Source organism: Platichthys flesus, chromosome 11, assembly GCF_949316205.1.
Source record: "Platichthys flesus chromosome 11, fPlaFle2.1, whole genome shotgun sequence".
NCBI lineage: Eukaryota > Metazoa > Chordata > Actinopteri > Pleuronectiformes > Pleuronectidae > Platichthys > Platichthys flesus.
In genome coordinates this window covers 9,362,885-9,387,072 of record NC_084955.1, presented here as the reverse complement: position 1 = coordinate 9,387,072, position 24,188 = coordinate 9,362,885, and the positions used below count along the sequence as shown (strand labels likewise).

The window sequence follows — 24,188 nt, the reverse complement described above, 5'->3', positions numbered from 1 at the left end:
TGCCCTTTTTCAAAAACACGGCAACTCTCCAGAGATGATAGAGAGATGAGAGACGGCAGGAAGAGCGGAACGGAGACAGATGTTCTGAATTCAACTGTCAAAATCAGTCCATGTCGTCTAGATCAGTGGTTTTCAATAGGTGAGGCGCGCCTCCCCTGGGGGGCGCCAAAGAGTCGCAGGGGAGGCGCAAAACAAGCGAAGAAATATTAGCAGTTAGCAGTTACAATAGCAGTTAACTCATTGTTCGTGCTTGCGTGTGTGAACAAGTTGGCCCATTGAAAAATGCATCGCTTTCTGATACAACCACCGAAGTCAGCAGAAAGGGAGGAGCCCACAAAAAAACGTAGGAAATATGATCCCGATTACTTAAAAATAGGGTTTACATGGTCGGGTTCCGAGAGCGCACCTCTGCCACAATGTGTGGTGTGCAAAGAGGTTTTGGCTAACGATAGTATGCGGCCATGCAAACTGCGCCGTCATATGGAAACAAAGCACACGACTTTAGTTAACAAGCCACTGGAGTTTTTTGAGAGGAAACGTGATGAATTGCGGTCACAAAAAGCAGTAATTCGTTCGTTTGGCACCACTAACGTCAAGGCAACTGAGGCATCTTATCGAGCTGCTCTCCGTATAGCGAAGGCAGGCAAGCCCCATACTGATGGAGAAACATATCTGCTCCCTGCAGCTAGAGAAATGTGTTCAGTGATGCTGGGAGAAGCAGCTGCAGCTAAACTTGACACGATCCCAGTATCTGACAACACCATCCAGCGACGAATATCCGACATGGCTTACGACGTCAAAGAACAGGTGGTGAACAGTGTTCGCAAAAGCCCCATACACGCCATTCAACTGGATGAGTCCACTGACGTTGCACACTGCGCTCAATTGATGGTGTACGTCAGGTTTATTGAAGAGCTAAATGTGCGCGAGGATTTTTTGTTTTGCATTCCCCTCCCTGCCCGCACAACAGCAGATGAACTTTTCAAGGCTCTGAATGATTTTTACCAGGCCGAAGGCCTTGAGTGGAGCCGGTGTTGTGGCATATGCACGGATGGAGCAAGGGCCATGACCGGCCGTCACAGCGGTCTTGTGAAACAAGTGCAGACCGTTGCCCCGGCCGCTGTCTGGAGACACTGCATCATTCATCGCCAGGCTTTAGCAGCAAAAAAGATGCCCAAAGAATTGCGTGCGGTTCTGGATGAGGCAGTGAAAATTGTGAACATAATTAAATCACGTGCCTTAAACGCACGCATGTTTAGAATCATGTGCGATGAAATGGGCGCTCAATTCAAGCAATTGCTCCTGCATTCCGAGGTGAGGTGGCTCTCTCGGGGTAAAGTCCTCACCAGGCTCTGCGAGTTGCGAGAAGAAGCCTTCCTCTTCCTCACCGAGATAAACTCCCCACTCGCAAAACATCTGGAAGACATGAACTGGCTCGCGCTGTTGGCTTATCTGTCTGACATTTTCGAGCGGATCAACACCCTGAACAATTCTCTCCAGGGCAAAGAGTGCAATGTGTATACGGCACACGACCAAGTGTCTGGCTTCATGAAGAAGCTGGATGTGTGGTGTGCCCGTATTGGAAGGGGCTCTGTTGAAATGTTCCCGACATTGGAGGATACGCTGGAGAAGACAGCGCAGCCGCTCAGCTCTGTGAAACCGGTCATCAGCGCGCATCTGAGCGGGCTGCGTGACCAGTTCGGAGAGTATTTTGGAGAGGAGCCACTGGGAAACCAGTGGGTCCGGAACCCCTTCTCCTTCCCACCCACAGTCCGAGATGATCTGAGCATACACGAGGAGGAGGCTCTTGTCGAGCTCAGCTCAAATGTGGACTTGAAACAGAGACTGGTGGAAATGCCGATTACGCAATTCTGGTTGAGTATCGAGAGCGAGTTTCCCCATGTGTCCGCCAAAGCCATGAGAGTCCTGATCCCCTTCACCTCCATTTACCTATGTGAATGTGGGTTTTCCGCTCTGACCCTGATCAAAAACAAATACCGGTCAAGGCTACAAGTACAGGATGACTTGAGGCTGTTTCTTTCTTCTGTGCAACCTCGCATTGAACAGCTGTGCGCATCAAAGGAGCGCCCGCACTGTTCGCATTGAGAATAGCGACAAGTGTATAATTAGCCTAAAAGTAGGCCTAAATCGGAATATGGAATGTGTTGACGTCTGTTAAATTCAGGATATCTTTATTATTATTATTATTATTATTTCAGTTGACGTCTCATGTTGACGCGAGTTCAGTTTGACACTGGCGTCTGTTAAGTTGTCTGCTGTTGAAAACGATCGTTTATGAATTTGCAATGACAGTTCAATTTTAATAGTAGGCATAGGCCCTCTGTTCGTGATGTTTCAATAAAAGTAGCCTCTGACATGGAAATATTGGATGGACATTTTATGAATAGGCCCTTTTTTGTGAATGTACTTTGTTAAAAGAAATACAATTTAAAAAAAACATGTAGGCCTATTGGGCTATCAGTTGTTTTTGAAACAGCATTCCAGGAACACAAAATACCTGTGTGGGGTAGGTTGGGGTGGGGGGGGGGGGGGGGGCTTGGTCCTCCTTACCTTTTCCAAGGGGAGGCTCACATTCAATGAAATTGAAAACCCCTGGTCTAGATGGATGGATGGCTAGATTCAATAAGCAAATCTTGAATGAACAGAGAGAATAATTAACAAAGAGAGATCAATGATGGTAAAAAATATCAAAAGAGATATGACGTGATTTTCCCTCATTACCTTCACAGCCATTAGACTTCTAATGCCAAGCAGATCTTTTTAACCCAAACAAAACCCCCTGCCCTGTCCAATATACCTAACCTGATGGGAGCAGTGGATCTCTATTATCCTGAGTATCTATTTCCCTGAGGAGCTATTATAGTCGTTAGCCTTATCTTATCTTTAAACAAGGGGAACTAAACGTTGCTCCCTCCAGCCCTATTCTGCCTGAGAGGAGGAAACTTGGGCCCTGTGCTGAGCTCCACTTCAGTCACCAGAGACGGGGCTGGTGTCAGTGAGCCCGAGGCCCAATGTAGCTGGAAAGTGATGACTCTCAGCACAGTGTGTTGGGGCTGAGTCATAATGGATGGAGGGATTACAGGGGAGCATGGGGCTAAGCCATGTCTTTCTCTGGGCATAATGAAATGTATCCATCTACCTAATTACCTCTGAACCAGCTGTTGTTATGGAGCAGTCCAGCACAGTGTGGATCAGATCGGAGCCAAAATATGAACGTGATGATTCTAATCACAACAGAGCTCCAGTGACTCGTGATTCACCTGATCTTTTATGAAACTGGACTTTAAAATAAGAACTATCCACATTGATGCAGCAGTGGCAGAAATATCTCGACTTTTAGTCCCTGATTGTCCCGAGTTCAGTTCCCAAAATACAGTGGAATCGACCATTCCACCCCTACGTTAGTGTTATAAGCTGATGTCTTTGAAGTATGTTCAAACAGATATTTCATTAAAATATATATATATATATATATATATCTCCAGGCACAGACTGGTGTCACTCGAGTTACTTGCACAGACTCTGCAAACACCTCACCCACGGAGACATTAAACATGGCCCATATATTTCATGTGCTATTAAATACCCCCAAAAAATAAATTGAAGCATAAATCAGGGAAGAGCCTCATTGAGGGACAAATGAGGTTGCAAACAGTTCCTCTATCTTTTTTTTCAGGAAAGCAAAACAATTTATATTATAAACATTTTAGAAAGCAGGCTTACTGTCCCATTTGGCTAATCCAATATTAACCCCTCTTTCATTTCTACCAACTTCTAATTCTGTGCTATTAAGAACAATACATTCACTAGTTAATGATGGCTAAGTTGAATTCAGTTGGTTTACCTCCAAATTTCACACCTCTTCTTTCCTGTTTGTCATATATATTATATTTATTCAAGCACTGTGCACTGGCATCTCTCTGTAACAGCTCTGATCCAAACGTAATGTGATTTCTGAGCTACTAAAACAGGATGCTGTTGTGGGACATAATGCAGGTAGAGGTCAAACTAAAGTGAAAACAGATTGATTTTCGGCTATGGAGAGAGAGACAGATTGATTTAAAAGAGCAGGAGTAAGTGAGATGGTTTTAACATGTTCGGTTTGACTGTGAGGTCGTTGCATATGCCTGCAGTGTAACCATATGCTGCCTTTTCACGGGTTCTGTACATGAATTCACACGAAGCATTAAACTGATCTGTGGATTTAACTTGGGTGCTTCTCTGCTTTCTTCTCTGTTCAGCAGAATCTCATCAGATCCCATTTCTCATGCACTGTGGCAGAATGAAATGTTAAGCATGGGAAAGCAACCTTTCGGATGCACTAATGACTCTGTATTAGATGCTAAGACAAAAAACCCACCTGCGCCAAACAAGAAGCTCAAGGTCAAGCGTAAATCAGGCCTGAGGCAGTGTCAACTGTTTCACTGACTGCTCTCCATACCTCGTACCATGGCAGGGTAAGATACCATAGATTCAGAGGTTTTGAACAAACCTTCAGGCCATCATCTGTAGCCCCAGTGCTGTCAGCGGTGGTACTTGTGACTTGTTAATCTAAAGTAATGAGATGTCAGAGGCCTACATTTTGCTGGAGAATCCTCTCTGTAGCTTTTACCAGAAAGAGATGGAGACTGTTTCTTCATGGAACGCCTGTTGCATCAGTGTGAGAGCAAAATACAAGTAGCAGTCAAGGCTTTGGCTGCTCCCAATGAATTATTTCTCCTTTCAAAATATGCAGCAAGTGGGAAGTTCATTTGAATAATCTTAAATCAACACTGATCAAATTTTGTTTCATAAAATCTTTCAAAATGCACTGCCTCTGACTCATCATGTGATGTATTTTGTGTTGGTGTAGAGATGCTACATGGCTAAGAATGTGGCAACACATTTATCTTGTTGTGCAACCCCGTCTTCCTCTTTGCTTCGAGGCAAGCATTAGCAACACCTTTCACTAAGCACCGCGGCATCGCATAGCTACTTCGCACCGGTGCAATTAACTCCTGCACGCTGGCGACATTGCTAATGCGTTTGCACATGTGCCTACACACTAGAGTGAGCGGCTGATGTGATGGACAAATATCAAAGAAGCAGCAAGGAATTGAAAATGGCTGGGCTGCAGCCGTTTGAGCGGAGCCACAAGGTAAGGGACAGTGTGAGACTAATGCAATGGGACGTGCTAAATGTGAGCTAAAGCAGCAGCGGGACGTGGAGCACATCGCCTTCAAAGCAGGAGGTGGAGGGCTGTTTGAGCAGTGGAGGCTCTAATCCAGACTGACATTGTGTGAACTACAGTAACTAAACCACACATCAAACTGGAGCCTACTGACTCACTTCAGAAAATAATCTCATCCCTGAGATAGGGCGCCACACACAGAGACACATACCTGGGATTTTAACAGCCCCTTCATAACCATTTAATGCCGGTTGCATGGGGAACAAGAGATCTGTCTACTATTGAATTCAAAATTCACCTGTGACAAATAATCGATTCAACTGAAATGAGCTTTTACACGCAAAAAGGAAGAGAGTGGCTGGCAGTGCATGTGAGACACATGGGAGACAATGTGTACACGTGAAGATTCCTTCAAACTACAGGATTCTATAAGGTCTCAGACAGTTCGATTCATTGAAATGCACATACTCCATCAAATTGATCCAGAGACTTTCTAGAACCTTTGCTGCTAGCCCTCAGGCAAAATGTCCGGCAGATGTGAGACCAGGGCCGGACAATGTGTGGAGTGAGTGAGTGATGACGTTTCTAACATGCGACAGGTGCGAACCTGAAAAAAACTAAACTAACACAAATATCTCAGGATAGAAAAAAGAGGAGCCACAGATGTAGAGGCGCAGATGAAGTCACTACATTTACATTTATTCAGCCTTTATTTAAAACAGACAATGTTCATACTAAGTTGTTTACTTGGTAACGATCATGAATATCCATGAAATTCTTGGTTACTTGAAGTAGGGAACATGACGACCAGCGTAAACACTTTTGTACCCTCATTGTTCTGAAAGTTTTCCAAAGCAGTTCCTCAAGCTTTTAGTTTGACAGCTGCGGTGAACAGAGTCTGACGTGTGATCGATGATGGAAAGAACCATGTGTTCCCGGGACAGTAGTCCCCAGTCACAGTGTGTGCACCTGTACCATGGGAGATCCAAATACACTGTGTCCAATTGGAAAATGCTGAATTCAGAATAAGTCCCAATTCAGAAAATTCTAACGGAATAGACTCTTTATATGATCAAATTCCCAACATAAATAATACTGGGTTAGTGGACTATTTGTCTGTTACTTTATAAATTAAGAATAAATGGGTAATACAGATATCCACATGCTTACTGATGTAATACCCCCCAAATTTAATATAAGGGCCCCTGCTGTTACCTTGGTTGCTATGGTTACTGCTGATGGGAGTGGAACAGCTGCGCACGTCTTCGGTGAGAGACAAACAGTCAACTGTGGTGACCTGCGTCTGACCTTGTGTGTAGACACTGAACAAGAGAACACAGACCAGCAGAAATTGAAGAGACTTTTAGAGGAATATATTACTTTTCAGTTGCGCACTAGAGGGTTTTCAACTCTAGAGCGATTTTAAAAAGCGTGGGAGACCAAAGACATGATGACAGATTCAACATTGTTTTAATCTTATAATCTTCAGATTCAAACAGAACGTAATACCTCACACTTGCCGTTTGTAGGAAACGATTTCACAGAACCTTGTGATAATATCCTTTTCTTCAGTATTTTTACGGTGGTCAGGAAACGACTTTAAGGCGCATTACCATCACATTAATGACACCGGTCAGCTGCTCTTGTCTCTCTCGCTTATGCCGGTTTCTGTCGGAGCCGATTAATACAGGCTCCATCTCAATCAGTTATTTTCATTATTAATAATTATTTGGGCAGATAATCGGCACAAGGTGACCTCCAGTCGTGAACACTGTGCGATTGATGGAAGGGTCAAATCAGGTCTAAAATCAACCCGATTACCCTCCAGTGTTCAGCAGCCTTTAGATAAAAAAGCTATGGCCAGGTCTATATACCGATCATAGTGGTAAATATAAAATGTAAATACTACAATATAGCATCTAACAAGGAATGATAAATTAAAAGTATGGGTAAGGGGAATTATCTCTGCTGCAGAAGAACTTTGCATTTGATACTCTTCTGTATATGGCCTGTGAGACTGTTTGATGATTCATAAATACAAAGAAGTAACTCAACAAAATGTTTGACTGCAATATTTTTGTCTGAAAAACATAATAGAGCATTATACTGTATATCAACATTACCTTCACATCTGGGTCATGGTCAGATTGCATGCAACATGCATGTGAGGTGTCACTTATTGCTGACAAGCGTCATGGCAATTGTCAAGAACAGAAAAGTAGACATCAAATGTTTCATCTTCCACGAGAAATAACAAATATTGACTGTATTGAGTTGTCTGTGGCTTTTGTTGAAGTGAAAGACAAATAAGCTTGTTTGAATTTGAAAGTCTTGAAAGTCATTACTGGGGGAAACAAGCAGCTTAACTGGATGAGATTCAAACCACAGGTCTTCAGCCAGATGTGCAGTAAGAAACAGACGTGAATAATAAGTTCAGAAGTTTATGGCCAAGCTTTCTCATCACTTTCCAACTATAACAGTAATGTGGTGTAGGTTTTATGTACGCACAATACTTTGGGCTATGGCCAGCATCCCAATGATCGTGTCTCTGCTTGGTGTATATAACGTGATTTGGATAACCTCAGTTGTTAAATTAAACTCTGATTACAAATTACAGAAAACTGATAGTGAACTTTATCTTCGCTTAAAAAGCCTTGTTCCTGCTGCAAAGAGTAAATCAAATTATTCAAAGTGTCAGTTTGTCTCAAAGAACCAACTGATTAGTGATATAATACAATATATTGAAAAAGCTATAAGTAACACCACAATGTCCTGTGATGAAGCAACAAACACACGACAACTGGTCAGTATTATGTGTGGGATCATTTGATATATATATATATTTTTTTTTTTTTTTGCAGACAATGTATGGCACTACCAAATGTGAGGATTTGTTTGAGTGAGATGTGTTGGCTGAAACAAGTTCAAATCATCACCATCACTATCATCACCACCATCTACCATCTGATGCTTTCCTAAACAGAAGCAGTTCCAGCCGCTGCATTAGAGAGTGCTGTGCATTCAGCCCTAAAAGGATGTAATGTAAACTGGAACGGCTCTAGATAGAAACAGGTTCAAAACCACTATCATGCATGGAAATATGAAGGCTGAAGGAAACACTGTCTGACTCTTCAATCCAGCTGCTGACCACAGCTGGTAGCTTTACCACTATGGTACCACATTTGATTTAATCTGAATAAATTACAAATGCATCCTCATCCTTTCAATCATTGTGCAGGGGCTGATCCTGTGCAGCTGAAATCCGATTGGCCATTTAAATTGATTTATTGATTGAAATATATTTAATGATGTATGGCTTTGCTGAAAGCTACAGACAGTAAATGAGGAAATACTTAAATGTGCACCTTACAGGGTAAGGAATTGTGCATGGTTGCTGGATACATAATTGGCCCCTCTGTGTAGATTGTGGCCCCTTCATGACCCCTGATTTGAAAGAATCCTACACTGTTATTGTGTAATTAATTAAACTGTTGGTTTTTAGGAAATTTGTAGCACTGTATTTGTTGTGGAATATTTTCAGCATTAGATAACCATGAACAAAAAATAAAAACAGTGCCCATGTTTATCGTAATGAAGCAGCGTGTCATCCAATCCAACACTGGGGCTCTCTGATGTGTTTGAAATGTTTTTCCCGTACGAAAATGGATCTCTATGGCGCAGAGGCATAAGCTATATTGGGATTTAGCTTCACAGAAAATTCTTGGTAGTGGGATCAATTCATTGCTGTGTTGGTCTTTTCATGGGATTTCTTGACAATGAGAGAATAAAATAAAGAAATCCCCGGGTCCAATGCTTAAAAAACTAAAAATGATGAGCCTATAGATGTGGAGCACACAGGCAGAACTGGCTGTGGTTCAGTCCGCTCCCGCTCAGGCCAGAGCTAACCTGATGTGTGGGAACACCCAAGGACCCAACCTGTTCACACAAAACCTGCAGTGGCACAATCCCATTACTCAGCTTGTTATTGGCCCCTTTCGCACAGTGCAGCCCCGCACTGGATCAGTCAGCCACAACCAGCCCAGCAGCCTCCCGGGGAATAGACTGGCTGCTTTATTTTTCCAAGGTGCTCGTCTCACTCTCACTCCCTCCCTCACCCTCCATTGTCCTCCCCGCTCCACGTTCGCCGTATATCTTCCCTCATTCCCTTTCCCTCCACACCTCCCTGCCTCTCTCTCTTTTCTTGCTCATTCCTTCCTTCTCTGCCTTGCCCTTGGTCCACCTCAGTATCCCCGGTCCCATCGCTCTCTCTCTCTCTCTCGCTCCTCTTGCCACATTCCCAGCTCTTTCTCCGGACAACAGAAGACCTTGTTTAGCAGTCTGCTCAGCGCCGCCGCACCAAAGCTGCCAATTCACCTGCTTAGATTGCTGTATTCTCTACCCTGCCTCCAAAACCCACTGCAATAGCAATCCCTGCATAAGTAAATGCAACTGCTACAAAGCCATGTCTGATCAGCAGCGCTGAATCATACACACACCATCCTCAAAGGCTTTATTCTCCATGGTGTCACTAACAAATACATCCCTTTGAAAAAAAAAACAGCCATTACGCGACATCTGTTATGAATCTCTGTGTGAAAGACAAATTCACATTATGATGGACGACGCTGTTCTGAGGAGGACCTCCTGGTCAGTGTTTGCCTTTGTGCTGTCAGAGTTTACATCCATTACCAAGCTGTCCTGTGCTTCGCTTTCAAACCATTCTAGGACGAGGTGGAACCATCTATGATTCATCCTGCATCACAATGCAAGCAAGGGCCCTCTGACGTCACACTTTTGCTACAGCGGGTTCATATTTGTTGCTATATTGTGGAAAAATGCAAATTAATGCAAAACAGAACTAGAACCATGTGCAAAGTTTTTAATGGAAAAAAACTAAGGTTTCCAGTTTGACATTATACTGACAAGTATTCAAGTGCTGTGGTATAAAAAAATAAAAGGAGTGAAACTATGCTGCCTGTGAAACTTCCCTTAGGACAGAAGTGCATTGCTGGAAAAGAATCAGCAAAACATATATTTAATGAATGTGTTGACTCACAGATGCAGTTAGAAAATCACTGAGCTTCTTGTTAATGTCCGCAGTAGGAATCTTCTACATTCTACTGACTTCCACTCTATCATTTTACGTTTAATTCACTATGTATTTCCTTCACTCTCGGCTTTGTGATGTGTAAGAGTCTTGAGATCCATTGAGAAGACTGAGGGAGTCTTCTGCACTTCTCTTCCTGTGAAATAGAATTGAAGGCTTGTGAGAGAAATTGCATCACTTCCATTCAATGTAAGACAATTTAGCTATCAAGACTCCTACCAGCTGGGAAAAAGGAGGCAAGAATATTTAAACAGGTGGAATAAATCTCAAAGAATGTTCAAAACAGGCCTTTTGTCACACTTAATGATTCTCAGGTCCAACAGATTCAATGAATAATTGAAGGAAGCTCAAGAGAATTCGCGTCTCACAGTGGCTGAAAAGTTTTTTTTTACATGAAAACCATTCGACGGCATGATTCATCAGCGTGTCAAAACCTCTCGTAATGTGTCTGTGGGCTGAACGGAACCTGCCCACAGAATGTGCAACAGACTTGACCCAGCTAGACTGTATACATTTTATTTCTGTCTACTGTATTTAGTTGCACAGATATATAAAGACAGTAACCTGAACCTGAACCAGTAATCTTGTCTGAGTTTCCACCATATTTCCAACATACTTTTATTATTGATTCTTATAGACTGTAAGTCTAAAATGATCAAGAAGTAAATTAAGTTTCAAGGATTTTTCAAGATTAAAAAGCTTGATGTCATCACAGATTTGAATAAAGGTCTTTCATGACTGGAGAAAGAAATATTTGTTAACAAATTAGGTCGCAAAAAAGGTTTAGGTAATACATATACAAGTTACACTGCCTGGGATACACTTGTGTTTTGTATGTCTGGCATTTATCGAGCTGGACTGTGGGAATAAAAAATGCAGCAGAGCAGCAAAGTTGGTGATGAGTGGCTGTGTTTTCTGTCAGAGGACAGTAAGAGTGGATGGAAAAAATACGACTATTATGCCAGTGTTTTTGAGCAGACAAATGGAAACATAGGCCTGCTCAAAATCAACCCTGGCACAATTTTCATGTTTTGAAAAAAAAAACATGTTTCCATCCCTCTACTTTATTTGGACTTCATGTTTTTGCTCTAAAATGGCCTAAATGAAACAACTGAAAAGTATCATATGAGATTGGTTCCCATATGAAAGTCCTTCTGGATCAAGGAGCATTTGACCTTGTGTAACTGTTTATTTTGTATCATAACAGAGAAAGACTTTCTGATTTATGAGCTGAAATTACTAAAACAAGTAATTAGTATCACAGGCTTGTTCTGAAGAGCACATAGAATGTATAATTTACATCTAAGAGTTGCTTGTGTTTAAATGTACGGGTTGTGCAGTAGAATGACTTGCCCTCTCTTGAAATCCCTTTGACTGACTCTCCAGACTCTGGGGAAAAAAAGAAAAGATTGACGGCGTCTCAGCTAAGCTGTGAACAGCCAACAAGACAACAAATATGCCTCACTCTCTTAAAAGCTTGTTTACGACATGGAATGAAAAGGACCTTTAAATACTTCAGATTCAGAAAATACTTCCACTGATTCGCAAACTGTCAGTGTGATGAAAGCAGAGCACTATAAGATACACGTTAACAATTTTCATGACAAGGGTGTTTGCCCAGAGGCGGGTGTTACCGGGTGTGACAGCGGCATGTGTGTGTGTGTGTGTGTGTGTGTGTGTGTGTGTGTGCGTGCACACGTGTGTATGTGTGTGTGTGAGAGAGAAAAAGAGAGAGAGAGCGAGAGATAGATAGAGAGCTTGTGTGTGTGTGTGATTGTGTGTGTGTGTGATTGTGTGTGTGTGTGTGTGTGTGTGTGTGTGTGTGCGCGCCCGTCCACACGTGTGTGTGTGTGTGTGTGCCTGCTTGTGTGTGCATCTTTTTCCCATGTAGAAAGGAAAATCCCCAGGTTTAGGTTAAGGTTAGGCGAGTAGTGGTTCACAACATCAATCATCACATTTTAAGGGTAAGACATGTTTTAAGGTTAAATTGGGGTTTGGGATAAGATTAAAGTCAAGGTTAAGGGTAAGTATTTCTATGCTTAAGGTAACAGAGTAAGTCTCCAGGAGATCAATGTAAGTGAACGTTATGTCCTCTCTCTCTTTCTCTCGCTCTGTGTGTGTGTGTGTTTGTGTTTGAGTGTGTGTTACTTGTCACTTGTCTGAGCTATTGAGTCAGTCTTTATGGTCTGCTGTGATGCCACACTGACCTTCACTGAGCTTGCTGGGAAACTGTGCAAACAGCTCGAGGCAACAGTCATTAGGATACACACAGATTACAATGTCTTCGATGCCATTAGACTGTTTGTCTTCTGGCCCCAGAAGGACGGGGACTCAACCTGAGGAACATTAAACTAAAAGGCTCCACAAAAATATATTTGAAATGTTGTGGTTAAATTCTTTGTCAATTTTAGGCCCTGTTAGCTTCTCGTAATAAATAATGGCATTATTAGTTCATTAATATTTCATCTTTCTGTATTTGTGAGTTTGCTTGTGCTCTCACCGGTTTGAAGTGGATGAGTCTGAATTGGAAAAGCTAATACCCCAAATTTGTTATTACAGATGTGTACAGTTGTGTGGCTGTTTGTTTATGTTACCATGTTTTGGACTTGAACTTTGACTGTTACATGCTAACTCAAATATGTATATTTCATTTTAAGGTGCATGGACTTTGAGAAAATTGAAAATATATTCTCAAATTATGATGGGTCTACTTAGTTGAAATTATTCAAGTGGGCAATCAAATTAATTTGATCTTTTTTTCATTTGGTAAATCCTTAAACAGCTGTGTTCTGTCCCCGGTTGAGTTCACATAGTACGTATATGAGATGCATAAATCTGCTTTTGGTCCAGAGTGAGAGCTCTGTTTTCTTTGTTAGGATCTGCAAACTAACTGAAAGGGGTTGTGATTGACGGGTTGACCTCCAGTGATGTGGCTGCTGCAGATTGACTGATCTAGAGGCCGGTCTATTTAACCAATGGGTTTTCAGGTGAGTGGGATGAGGTTGTCTCTCTCATTTGCAGTTGGCTGTGATACTGAGGCTTGTTGCTCCTCAGCCTCCGACCTTTGTGAAACGTATGTTTAAGGACATATGAGATCCTATAGCCTTTGCTAGTGTGACACTGTGCTCTCCTTGTTTGTTCAGCCTACAAAGTTAGGGTCAGCAAAGCCGTTTTCAGACATGAACTCCAGAGAATTTTGGACACAATTGGGTCTGTGCTTTCTGCAGAGTTTGTTTTTCACACATGAGCAAAGCAGCAGGAGCTCCTGTGCTCAAACACGTTCACAGAGATCTGCAGAGATCACCTGTTTTGGTTTACAGCACATCGACACAGCGTCTTCTCTTATAGCCAAAGACTTTGTCTGCATCTTCTTCATTTACGGCACCGCTTTTTCATCCTGATATATTTATATATTTTTTTTTATTTCTGTCACGTATTAGAGACGTCACCGGCAAACCCACTCGGCCGCTGTGAATCCTGCTGAAGATCTCCAGCTGTGTTTTTGAATTAGTTCATTTCGAGCATCATCCGAAGAATGTCCGGGGATTATCTGGAGTTCAGTCTTAGACAGAATTATTCTTGAGAAGATCTGGTTTCATGTTTTCGGCTTTGACCTTTGAAGTTACGGCCTCACTGACGCTCACTGTGTAGAGTAATAAATCAAATGTTCAGCTTTCATCTTTGCCCTCCACTTCTTGTCCTTATGTTGTGCCCTAATACCCCTCAACCACGATGTAACAGCTGGTGCTGGATAACTCCTGTCTCTCTGCAGGACAGTGTGCTAATTATATATCGAAAGATTGGGAGGACACTCAGGCTTGATGAACTGACACACTGAGAGGGGATGAAAAGAGCCACCTGAGGACAGTTGAATCGGAGGCTGCGAGAGAGAATGAGAGAGGGGCAGAAAGAGAAAGAGGCGGCAGGTGGAAGAAGCAGCGAAAAAACTAAAAAACAGCCACAGTGAAGATTATTGTAAGAAAGGAAAATGGAAGAACAAAAACAGAATGACATAACAAACAGAGAAATGGCAGTAATGACCGATCCACAGGAAGAAAAAGATGGAAGGTGTTACAATGAGATTCTACACATTGATGATGTGGTCACTTGTGGCTTCAGACGAGTATTCCCAGGGCACGTTGAAATATACAACACTCAATTGTCGGGGGGGGGGGGGGGGGGGTGTGAAGGTATAGTTGTGGAAAATAGCCATTCAAAACCTAAGGGGGAATGTTCGCTGTTACCTTGGAAACCAGTTTTGGTCTGTGGCGTCAGTTTGCTCTGTGTTGCCAACCTGAAATATCCCCCTGTGAGAGGAGGGGGATATTACGAGCTGATGGTGGAGAGGATCAGAGAAAAACTTTTTCCATCAATTCTGGATTTTCTTACCTTTTTCGAATGTCGATTCAACTCAGAAAAAGTCTGCATGGGATACATGTATTTTTCCAGGTCCTTGGATAAACTACAGCAGGGGTTGTCAACCTTTTTTACTTCAAGGCCCACCTTTTCATACATGTAGTGTTCCAGGGTCCATTAACACATATAGCCCTAATAATTTTTGGATAATTGATTCTTGTCTTTGTTATATCTTTATTGTATTAAATATAAACAACAAAGCCACTCCCTGCTTTACAGACAAAATACAATGAATACATAAAAAACTAACAGGTTCTTTATAAACAATATGGATGTTACGGATGCCAAGAAAAAACTATTTCTCTGCCCAGAGGGTTTTATTTATACAAATTGTATAAAAATAAATGTTACAGACAACGTCCTATATTCATATGAACTATAAGTATATGATGAAGTCAAAACCCACAGGTTAACAGTTCATGGAACAAGGTTCAACATGCTGAAGGAGTAAATCTATAAGAATGGAGTCTTGCCTATTAACACAACAAGAACTAATAATTCGATATTAGGCACTTGAACTTTCTTCTCAGACACCAGAAGGTCCACTCCGGGTGGGAGGGGGGAAAGGCCCACTCTGAGGGTTGCTCTGTCTGTTTCGGGTCTTGGTCCTGGTTGTACGCACAATGGAGAATCCTGATTCACACAGGGATGTAGTTGTGAATGGGAGAAGGAATATCGCAGCTCTTAATGCTAGTCATTGGTACTCCTTTGAAACCATGATCCAGAAAGAGCCCAGGTCCAGTTTGTCCCACTCCAACTTTAAGATGCTGACTGCTGCAACTTCCAGGAACTGGGATTCCAATTTTGTGGGCAAGGGAATGTAATTGCAGCAGGGTCCATAGAAAATGAATCAAAAATCCACATATTTCCTTCTCTGGGCTCCTCAGAGAAGAATTCCTCAAATTTCTCTGTCAGCTCTGAGAGGTGTTGAGGGACTGAATCGATTATGTTGACATGTGGGGAGTTACCCAATATTTCACTCACAAGGAGAAACATGTCCCACCTCTCCTCCTGGGCCCTCTTTGTCCAAAGCGCAACTGTTCTCCTGACAGCGTTGGACTTTGTCAGCAACCAAAAATATGTTGCTATTTTTCCTTGGAGTGAGAGGTTCAGCTGGTTCAGTTGTGAAAAGATGTCACAGAGGTATGGCAAGTTTAGCCTGGAACATCAGATCTGTGAAATAATGTGCGAGTGGGGGTGTTTCCTCTGTGACCAGTCCTCTTGAAAGCCATCTCACCTCACTGTGATACAGCAGCTGGACATGATCTACATCCATGCGCTCACACAGCCAAGAAAAACATCTGGAGTTCACAGTATTATTTTTCATGAAGTTGATGGTTTTCACAACCACATCCATCGCTTCATGGAACTCTGGTGATGTATTTAATGCAATGCTTTCACAATGAAAACAGTGAGTCCATTTAGCCCCAAGGTCCCCGTTCAATTATTTGCCTGATTACCAGTGATGATGCTACACCATCACTAAGTATCCCAACACAGTTCATCCATTCCAGACCATTCTCAACAAAGTTCTCATCCAGTCAGCGGAAATGTCCCCGAGCCCTAGTTCGTGTTGGTAGCTCTCAACAGAAAAGCATGTCTTCACCAGCAGTAATGCAACAAGACTGATATCGCTGGACTCCTCTAGGTGTAAAGAAGGTTCACTGTGTGGGACTATGTGCAGCTTCTTCACGGCTGCCTCCCCTATCATCTCGTGGCACATATCCACAGCGGCAGGCAAAACCAATTCGTCTGCTATCGTGAAGGCTTTCTTACTCTGAGCCACACGTCTCCGAACAAGTAGCTGGCCTTCAACGCACATTTTGAGTTTAAAGTTGAAGAGAGAAGATATCTGTTCTATGTTTGTAGCCCATTTTCTTTTCTTTTGAAGTAGTAGACTGGCTTCCAAGCAAGGGTTGGGTGTCTTGTCTCAAGATGCCACTTTAGTTTGGAAGGCTTCAAAGTCTCATTTCAAAGTGTCAAGCCACACTCCACAAACTGGGCTCTGGGCTTTCCATCGTCACCTCCTTTGACAAAGCAACATTTAATGCGGTGGATTAGTAGCGTTGCCCTCGTTCCTTTTCCACTTTAGGAATTTTTCCATTACTCCACAGTACAGTCCAGCGTTTAGCATTAGCTCACCTGTCAACAGGGCGTCTCAAACTGATGACGTATGCGGCCCCGCAGCCCTCTAGTATCAAATTGAAAACATTTCAATTTCCACTAGAGGGTGCTCAAAAACGTTGGGCCTGATGATTACAGGTTTGTTAACTGCCCTCTAAAGTAGCAGACATTCAATATATGAAAAAATAACACAATTCAAGTAAATCCTTAAAACTCGTGCAGATATCACTCTTCATCATGTGAAGAGTGATAAAGAAAATTCTGTTTGACTTTAATGTCTTTACTGCAGATAAACAAGGTAGGATGAACACAAAGTTTTCTACCTTTTCTCTGAACCATAGAACTCTGCACACAACATCCAGCGTGCAAACACAAATCACTGACAGTATATTGTAGAACTGTTTGATGAGGACTCACAAAGGACAAGGACAAATTCTCAAGTAGCTCTGGAGCTTTAACACAGAACAAGAGAACAGAACATTCCAAACAGCAAGGTTTAGAACAGGCTGTATTAATACATTAATAATAATAATAATAATAATAATAATACATTTTATTTATAAGGCGCCTTTCAAGATACTCAAGGTCGCCGTACAACAGTTCAACAATACAGTTAATTAAAATTTTTAAAATGCACAAAGCAGAGCAGCAGTAATACATCACATAAACTCATATCTCTCAGTATAAAGTGTATATTTCTACTTCTTTTTGAATTAGCGTTACATGCACAATTGTTCACAAAAACACACAGGAGAAGACTTGTTCAGAATGTGACAGCTGTTTCTCTGCTCCGTTTTCAGGTCCCTTCAATAGTTGTAGAGGCAACTAGTTAATTTTCTTTACCTATATTTCTGTTTACAAAATGGATCAGAAGTGGATGGTGCTGTTGTGTGCTTTTCTTCTCCTCCCTGCTGAGGCCCTGGCGGAAGATTACCACTCTCTTTACAGCCGGCACAGTTCAGGTAGTGTAGGTTCTGTGCTTCATCTCACAGGGAGGGTGAAACCAGAGAGATACATTTATTTTATCCTGTCTTCGGTTCTGGCATGCAAACCTGATTTTCATGCATGAGCCGCAGGGTGTTTCATAAAGGACAGCAGTCACAATAGGTCAAACCAATCCATCTGTCATAAATCAGACCCTTTATAAAAAGCTCTGATATGAAGCTTCTAATGATTACAGTCATTTGACGGCACAAAATGTCAGAGTTGATGAGTCAAACTTTGTTTTCAAACTTTGGGAACTGGCCAACGGAATCCAGCCAAATACTTTCTAAGCCAAACAGATGGAAGACGTACTTCACAAACCCAGTTTAATTAGAATGTGCACATCATTTTGATATGCTTTGATTCTGGTTTCATTTCCCTGTTGCTAATGGCTTTAGACCTTTGTGTAAATATCAGATTTTGCCATCGTGAGTCCACTGGAGACACTTTTGGCAGAGCTTTTGAACTTTTGATCTAAGAGGGGAAAGGTGCCTTTAATCTTGATGCAACTGTGCTCGGCGAGTCTCGTCCCTGGAGCTCCTGGTGAGAGCGGTGAACGACTGAGCGGCGGTAAAGCCAGTGTCATCAGTGCAGAACCGGGGCTCACTGATTCCTGGTCTTATAATACTCAGCGCTGCAAGGCCTCAGCTGTGCTAGTGTTCCCCTCTCATCTTGTCCATCTGTGTCTGGGACCGCGGCGGCACTCCAGTCCTCTACCTTGCCCTCTCTCCATCCCCCTCTTCTCCCTTCATCACTAGAGTCAAGCCTTAAATAAAGAGTCCAGATTCAGAGTGGTTTATTTGGCATGTATTTTGAGCATGTTTAGTGGAGGCATGCAAGAGTGCACAACATTATTGGGTCTGCACATTCTGTTTTGTGCGTGAACTAACTCACGTAAAAGAAAAGATTTTTTATAACGATGAGAATCAATCACAAGAATCATGGACCCAAAACCCCTTTTCGGGGTGTCACTAAAATTTCAAAGCATCATCAGTAAGCCATTGTGTTGCTCCAGAGGCCTTTAGTCGAGGCTATAGCAGGTTATCAGTGGAGATTTTGAGCTTTGGCTGAGCTAGCAAGTGAGAAAAATGTTAGTGCGAGAGGATTATGACACAGACGCACTGATATGGCTTATTGCAAAAGAGAAAAAAGAAAAGGTAAAGCTCTAAAACTCAGATAAAGGAGAATAGTTAACTTCGATACTCTCAAGACATATTTAGGGCCCGAGCACCGAAATCGGTGGGAGGCCCTATTGAATTTGTAATTACCTCTTTCAATCGCTTGTGAGCAAATTAAGCGGTGATTTACTTTTGAAATCAAAGACATTTAATACTTTGATTTGGGCGACAGTGAACGAGTGAAACTATAACAAAAACGAAGAAATCCTTCCTGCCTTTCCACCCACACATCACTCACTCCCACACGACACACTTCTACAGATCAAATATTCATACAGCTAGTTCTAATATTTGATTGGCTTGAACACCACCCTGTCTCCTATTCAAATTTCAAATCTCCTCGTCTGTAACTGGAGCATGATTCAAGAACATACATCTTTTTTATAACTGAAACCGACTCCTGCCTCATTAGTATGTGGAGACATGGCTCACATTTGAAGTGCTCACCACTGCTCGTTAAGCTTTCATTAATTACTCACCTGCAAGGCTTGTTCTGAATATGACCCATGTGGCGAGCACAGAGCAATGGAATCCTTTTCACTGTATCTCCCTTCATAGATCTCCAGCCTGCCTCTCCAAAACATTGTTTTTCATTATGTATTTTTTATTATTAGTGATCCAATATCTTATTTACGATAATAAAAGAAATAGTTTTGCATATAATACAATTATCTGCATGGAAACGAGGTGTAAACTAGCAGAGAGTTGCATTGAGGAGCATCATGGCTGGTGAAATGTCACGGAAGAAATAAATGCTATGGCCACAAAATAATAACGATATAATAAGTCATAGGAGCTGGTTATTAAGTCCTTGTAACAAGATATTGCTACACGTAATTAAGTCGTGGGAATGAGATAACTAACTGACAACCATGAATTATCATCTTGGTCCCATGTGTTATTATTTCATAGTCATGTTATATTGTTTTTTTTCCCAAATGTCACCAGACGGTCTCCATACCTTCATAAAGAGAATCTGGGCAGCTGCTACCTCCATGTCACCAGGAAAGGTCGGTGTAGTCCATGAGTAGTGATAATTACTTGTTAGCTTCGTTAATAGCGAGATAGGCCGCCTACACTTCTCTAATATCATCAATCAATCATATTTTATTTATAATGCCCATATTCAAAAATATTAAATTTCCTCAAAGTGATTAACAAAGTGTAATATCCTCCGAGAAAAAAAAAAGAAAAAAAAAGGACTTTACTTTTACAGGAGTAAAAATGAAGAACCGCAGAAGAGAAATAAATATTGTGTGTAACAGAGCACTTGAACAAAATAACAATATTGACCACATTCATGAGAAAAAGACAGCGTCTAGCATGAATGGAGGTGTATCAATGTTTCAGGTTTTTTATACAAAGGACAATGTCTGACAGAGATGAAAAGCAACGACAACAGTATTGACGGAACAATCCAGGTGTAATCATAATCCACGATAAACTGCCACCACAATCCATGATCCACAATGTGATGCTGGATCGAGTACTTCATAACTTCAAGGGAAATAATGAGTGTTTACATTTAGCTCCTCCGCCGGCATTTAATCAATGGAGGCAAACCTTCACTGGTCTGTCTGTGTCGCGGCCCGCATGGTGTCTGACCAGACAGCTGCAGTGTCATGCTCAGCAGTCGTGTGTCAGGTTCCTCGACCCTTACAGCTGAACCACAGCTACTCCCAGCTGGGGAGGGAGCTGAGCAGCATCATGTTGACTGACATGTAAATGGCAGGGTGTCTGTTGCAATATATATATTTTTTTAGGTTTATGGAAATACAATAATGATTGAATGCTTTTCAAGGATTAGATATTTCGCACTGTTTATTCTTTTGGATCATTAAATAGAAAAGTTCATTTATTTTAATTGACAAGCTTTGTGTATATTGAAGTTACATTTATTTTTAATTATTCATCAGCGTTTATAAGACTTTCCATTCTAGATTTCTACCATTAGAAATTACATTGAAAAAGAAGATGATGACCTGTAGCACAGTTCTGATAGAGCACATCTGCTATCAAATGGTGCATATATTCACGATGGCCTGTGGTGTGATGGGGCCCATGTGACATCTTTTAATGGGTCCAGAGTCCCTGGCGGCGGCCCTTGCTCACATTATTCCAGTCAGTGTGATTGCTGAATAACTTTTCCAATGTCCTAGGTAATAACATTCAATGAATCAAGCTCTGTAATGAGAAAACTGGCTTCATGTCTCTCTAACATTTGCCTTCAAGGTGATCAATATGGTGCTCGGTGTGTTTGCAGAAAGTAAACTCGGCCCAACGCAGCCAAAAGCAAATAATGTACCTGAACCAACACTTCAGCTCTTTATTAAAAATGAATGAGAAATATTTTAATAATAACTTAAATGTGCTTATTTGGATTCAGTCTGTACCATTAGGACCAGGCTAATAACCGCTTGGATGCTGAGTCCAGAACTGTGATGAACCAGATTATCATAAACACATTACTTAGTATGAGTGTGAAGTACTTCATAATTTGTTTGTAGATACGAACCAATTTAACCCTGTTGATTTATTAAATAATGTTGCACAGCTAAAGGTTGATATTATAAATTATGTGTAAATCGATTGCTGTGAAATATGTAAGAGGTGAGATCGAACAGCTCCAAAACTTTTCCTGTTTGGCGTTAATGGAGCAGGACACAGAATTCTCTTTCAACATCATGTGGAGCCACTAAAGTCGGGTCTATGGCAACGACCCAGACTCTTAACAGCAGCCTTCACAGTGCAGGAGCCGCATCCTCCAGCACCAAGGACGCCCTTTAGCTCGGAGGCATGAACAAGAGCACGCTCAGCGATTTCTTTGACATTGCACAGTTAGATGGAAGGTGACCAGGTGACTGCTTTGAAACAGATCGCAGCCAAATAAAAAAATCAGGTTTGGTTTTTGTTTGTTATTGACTTAGTCTCTCAACCCTTTGATTATCGGGCATAAATACAATAAAGAACATTTTGCTAAGTGGGTGAAAGGGAAAACGGTTTGCTTCCCCATTGCCAGGAAATAAATATACCTTTCATTTCTTCTGTTTGAAATCCTGTTTGATTTCTCAATGACTTCAAACAGGGTAAATATACTGTAGAAAGCAGCATGGAGGCCAGTGACTGTGTTATTGTGCTCACTTCTTCTATAATCCTTTACTTAAGTCTCTTCAAACTCAGCGCTGACTAAACAATGTCCAAGGTTTGCCCTAGAGGAGACAGACGGCAGGTCTCCCATTACTGATGGAGGCAACAAGCTTTCATCGCCTGATGTGCGTCGAGCATGTCCATCATGATGTCATGTTTCCCTCACCACTGATCAGAGCTGGAGCTGATAGATGACGACTGCAGGCTCCCAGTCAGACAGAGAGCCAGGAGTGATCGCAGATGGTTTCCCACAGATGAAAGAGGCCAGATGTTAATGGTTTCCATGTCCAGCGTGAAAAGGGGCTGGAGAGGAACTGAGAGCCGTGACGTAGCTGCTACAGACAACTGTTCACCAAAGAGAGGTTGATTATGTCAATTAGTTCTGCATGGGTCCTCTTTTGCAAACCCGCCCCCGCCTGCACCTACAAACGTTCTGCACCGGACCCAACCAGTTACATGCAATTATCTCAAAGTCAAATCCAGACTCGCCCGGACCCGTAACACATGACCCATCATGACTTAACAAACATGCTGCATACACAGTCACTGACCATTTAAATCAATGGAGTTATGGCCTCCTTGTTCTCCTGTTTTGCTGGATGAGCTGTATTTTCGGAGTAACAATAAAAACAAATCCTTGCAGCTGATCAGTTTTATAAAAGCTGATTCAAACAATCACTGCACAATCGTTTTAAGATTTCTCTTGAAAAAAAAAAAAAAGTTGCCTGCCTTTTTATTTTTACCCATGCTCGTTCCTGTGAAATGTTCCTTTGCATACCCGTTACACAACTTTTTTGTTGGTTACTCATGGTCACCTGTTGTTACTCGAGTCTACAAACTACGGTGTGTGATGCAAGCCATTTGGATTTTATAGATATTTATATAAAATCACCAAACACTTTCCTCAAAGGAAGGGGAAACTGAGGCTGCAGACACGTGGAACTGTTCGCGGATTCATTAACACCATTGACATCTGAGCTCTCTTCTCTTCATCTGACAATAGCTGGCTGCAGCAGTGATGTATCTGAAGAATATACTCTGCTACTAAACCATTATATATTCCTTTTCCTTCCCGGGTCATGTGGATAGACAGTGGGTGCGGGCGGGGGACGATCATTATACTCAAAGTAATGAAGGGATCCGTGTTAATGTCCTTTTGTTGAAGCGTTACATTTTACCTCTTCCTCCTCCGGGACTCTATTCAGGCCCATCAATGAGACTGGTAATTTCTTTTCCACATCCTAATTGTCTTTCTTTTTGTATGCTTTTATCAGAGGCATACAGTCTCTGTTGCTTGAGTGCATTTTTGCCAGTGGCATAAGGTCTATTACGTGTTGCTCATGGCATTTTAATGCATCATTTGTGGGAGTTATGCACAGAGTGATGCGTTCAAATGAGGTGATTTCAGTCTGTCTGCCGTTGCAAGGTAATCCCAGATGTCCCTCAGATAGCTGATAGATGTTCAGAGTAAACTATCAACACCAGGACTAAATAAAGGTTGTTTCAGACATGCTTGGTGGGATCCAGCCAGCTGAGGGATTTCCAGGGATTAGCGCTCTGTAATGGCTGCTGCTGCCTGTGTCGTCCGCTGCTCCTCTTTAGTGTGCAAGGCCTATGTTTATCATCAGTACCATCATTATTCTGAGTAATCACCTGGGTACTCCATTTTTATGTTGGCTAGTAAAAGCTCAAATGGGATAATATCTGGTTATTGAGGAGGGCGCGCGTAATAATGTCGCCTGATCATCGAGCGGTGCAAACTAAGTGCGAGCAGTGGCAATGATATCCTACAATATATTAGCCCCGCTCTAACAGCCAATTGGAGGAGAGAGCACCAAATCTAATGTGCCTTAAACAAACATTTGCTTTGTCTCATTCCTGAAGCTCCCCCGCACAGCAGCAGAGTGAGACGGACATTAGATTGATAAATGAGGCCCAGATGTTGATTTAACACTGTGGGCAAACAATTGATAATTCATACACTCTGCTTTCATACAGAATCCTGCACACGTAGTTCCTCTTGGCACATCACAGTGCCCGC

The 24,188-nt window shown here is 42.0% G+C and overlaps 1 protein-coding gene across 1 annotated transcript; it reads left to right on the top strand.

Moving 5' to 3' along the window:
* Window positions 1-693: 693 nt before the first annotated feature.
* On the top strand, window positions 694-2,106 carry LOC133964721 (zinc finger BED domain-containing protein 5). Its single transcript, XM_062398952.1, has one exon. The coding sequence runs from the start codon at window positions 694-696 to the stop codon at window positions 2,104-2,106; it is 1,413 nt and encodes a 470-aa protein (XP_062254936.1).
* Window positions 2,107-24,188: the final 22,082 nt, after the last annotated feature.

What these genes read in the sequence shown, in the direction of transcription:
- LOC133964721 (XM_062398952.1), top strand. Translation starts at nt 694, where the DNA reads ATGTGTTCAGTGATGCTGGGAGAAGCAGCTGCAGCTAAACTTGACACG.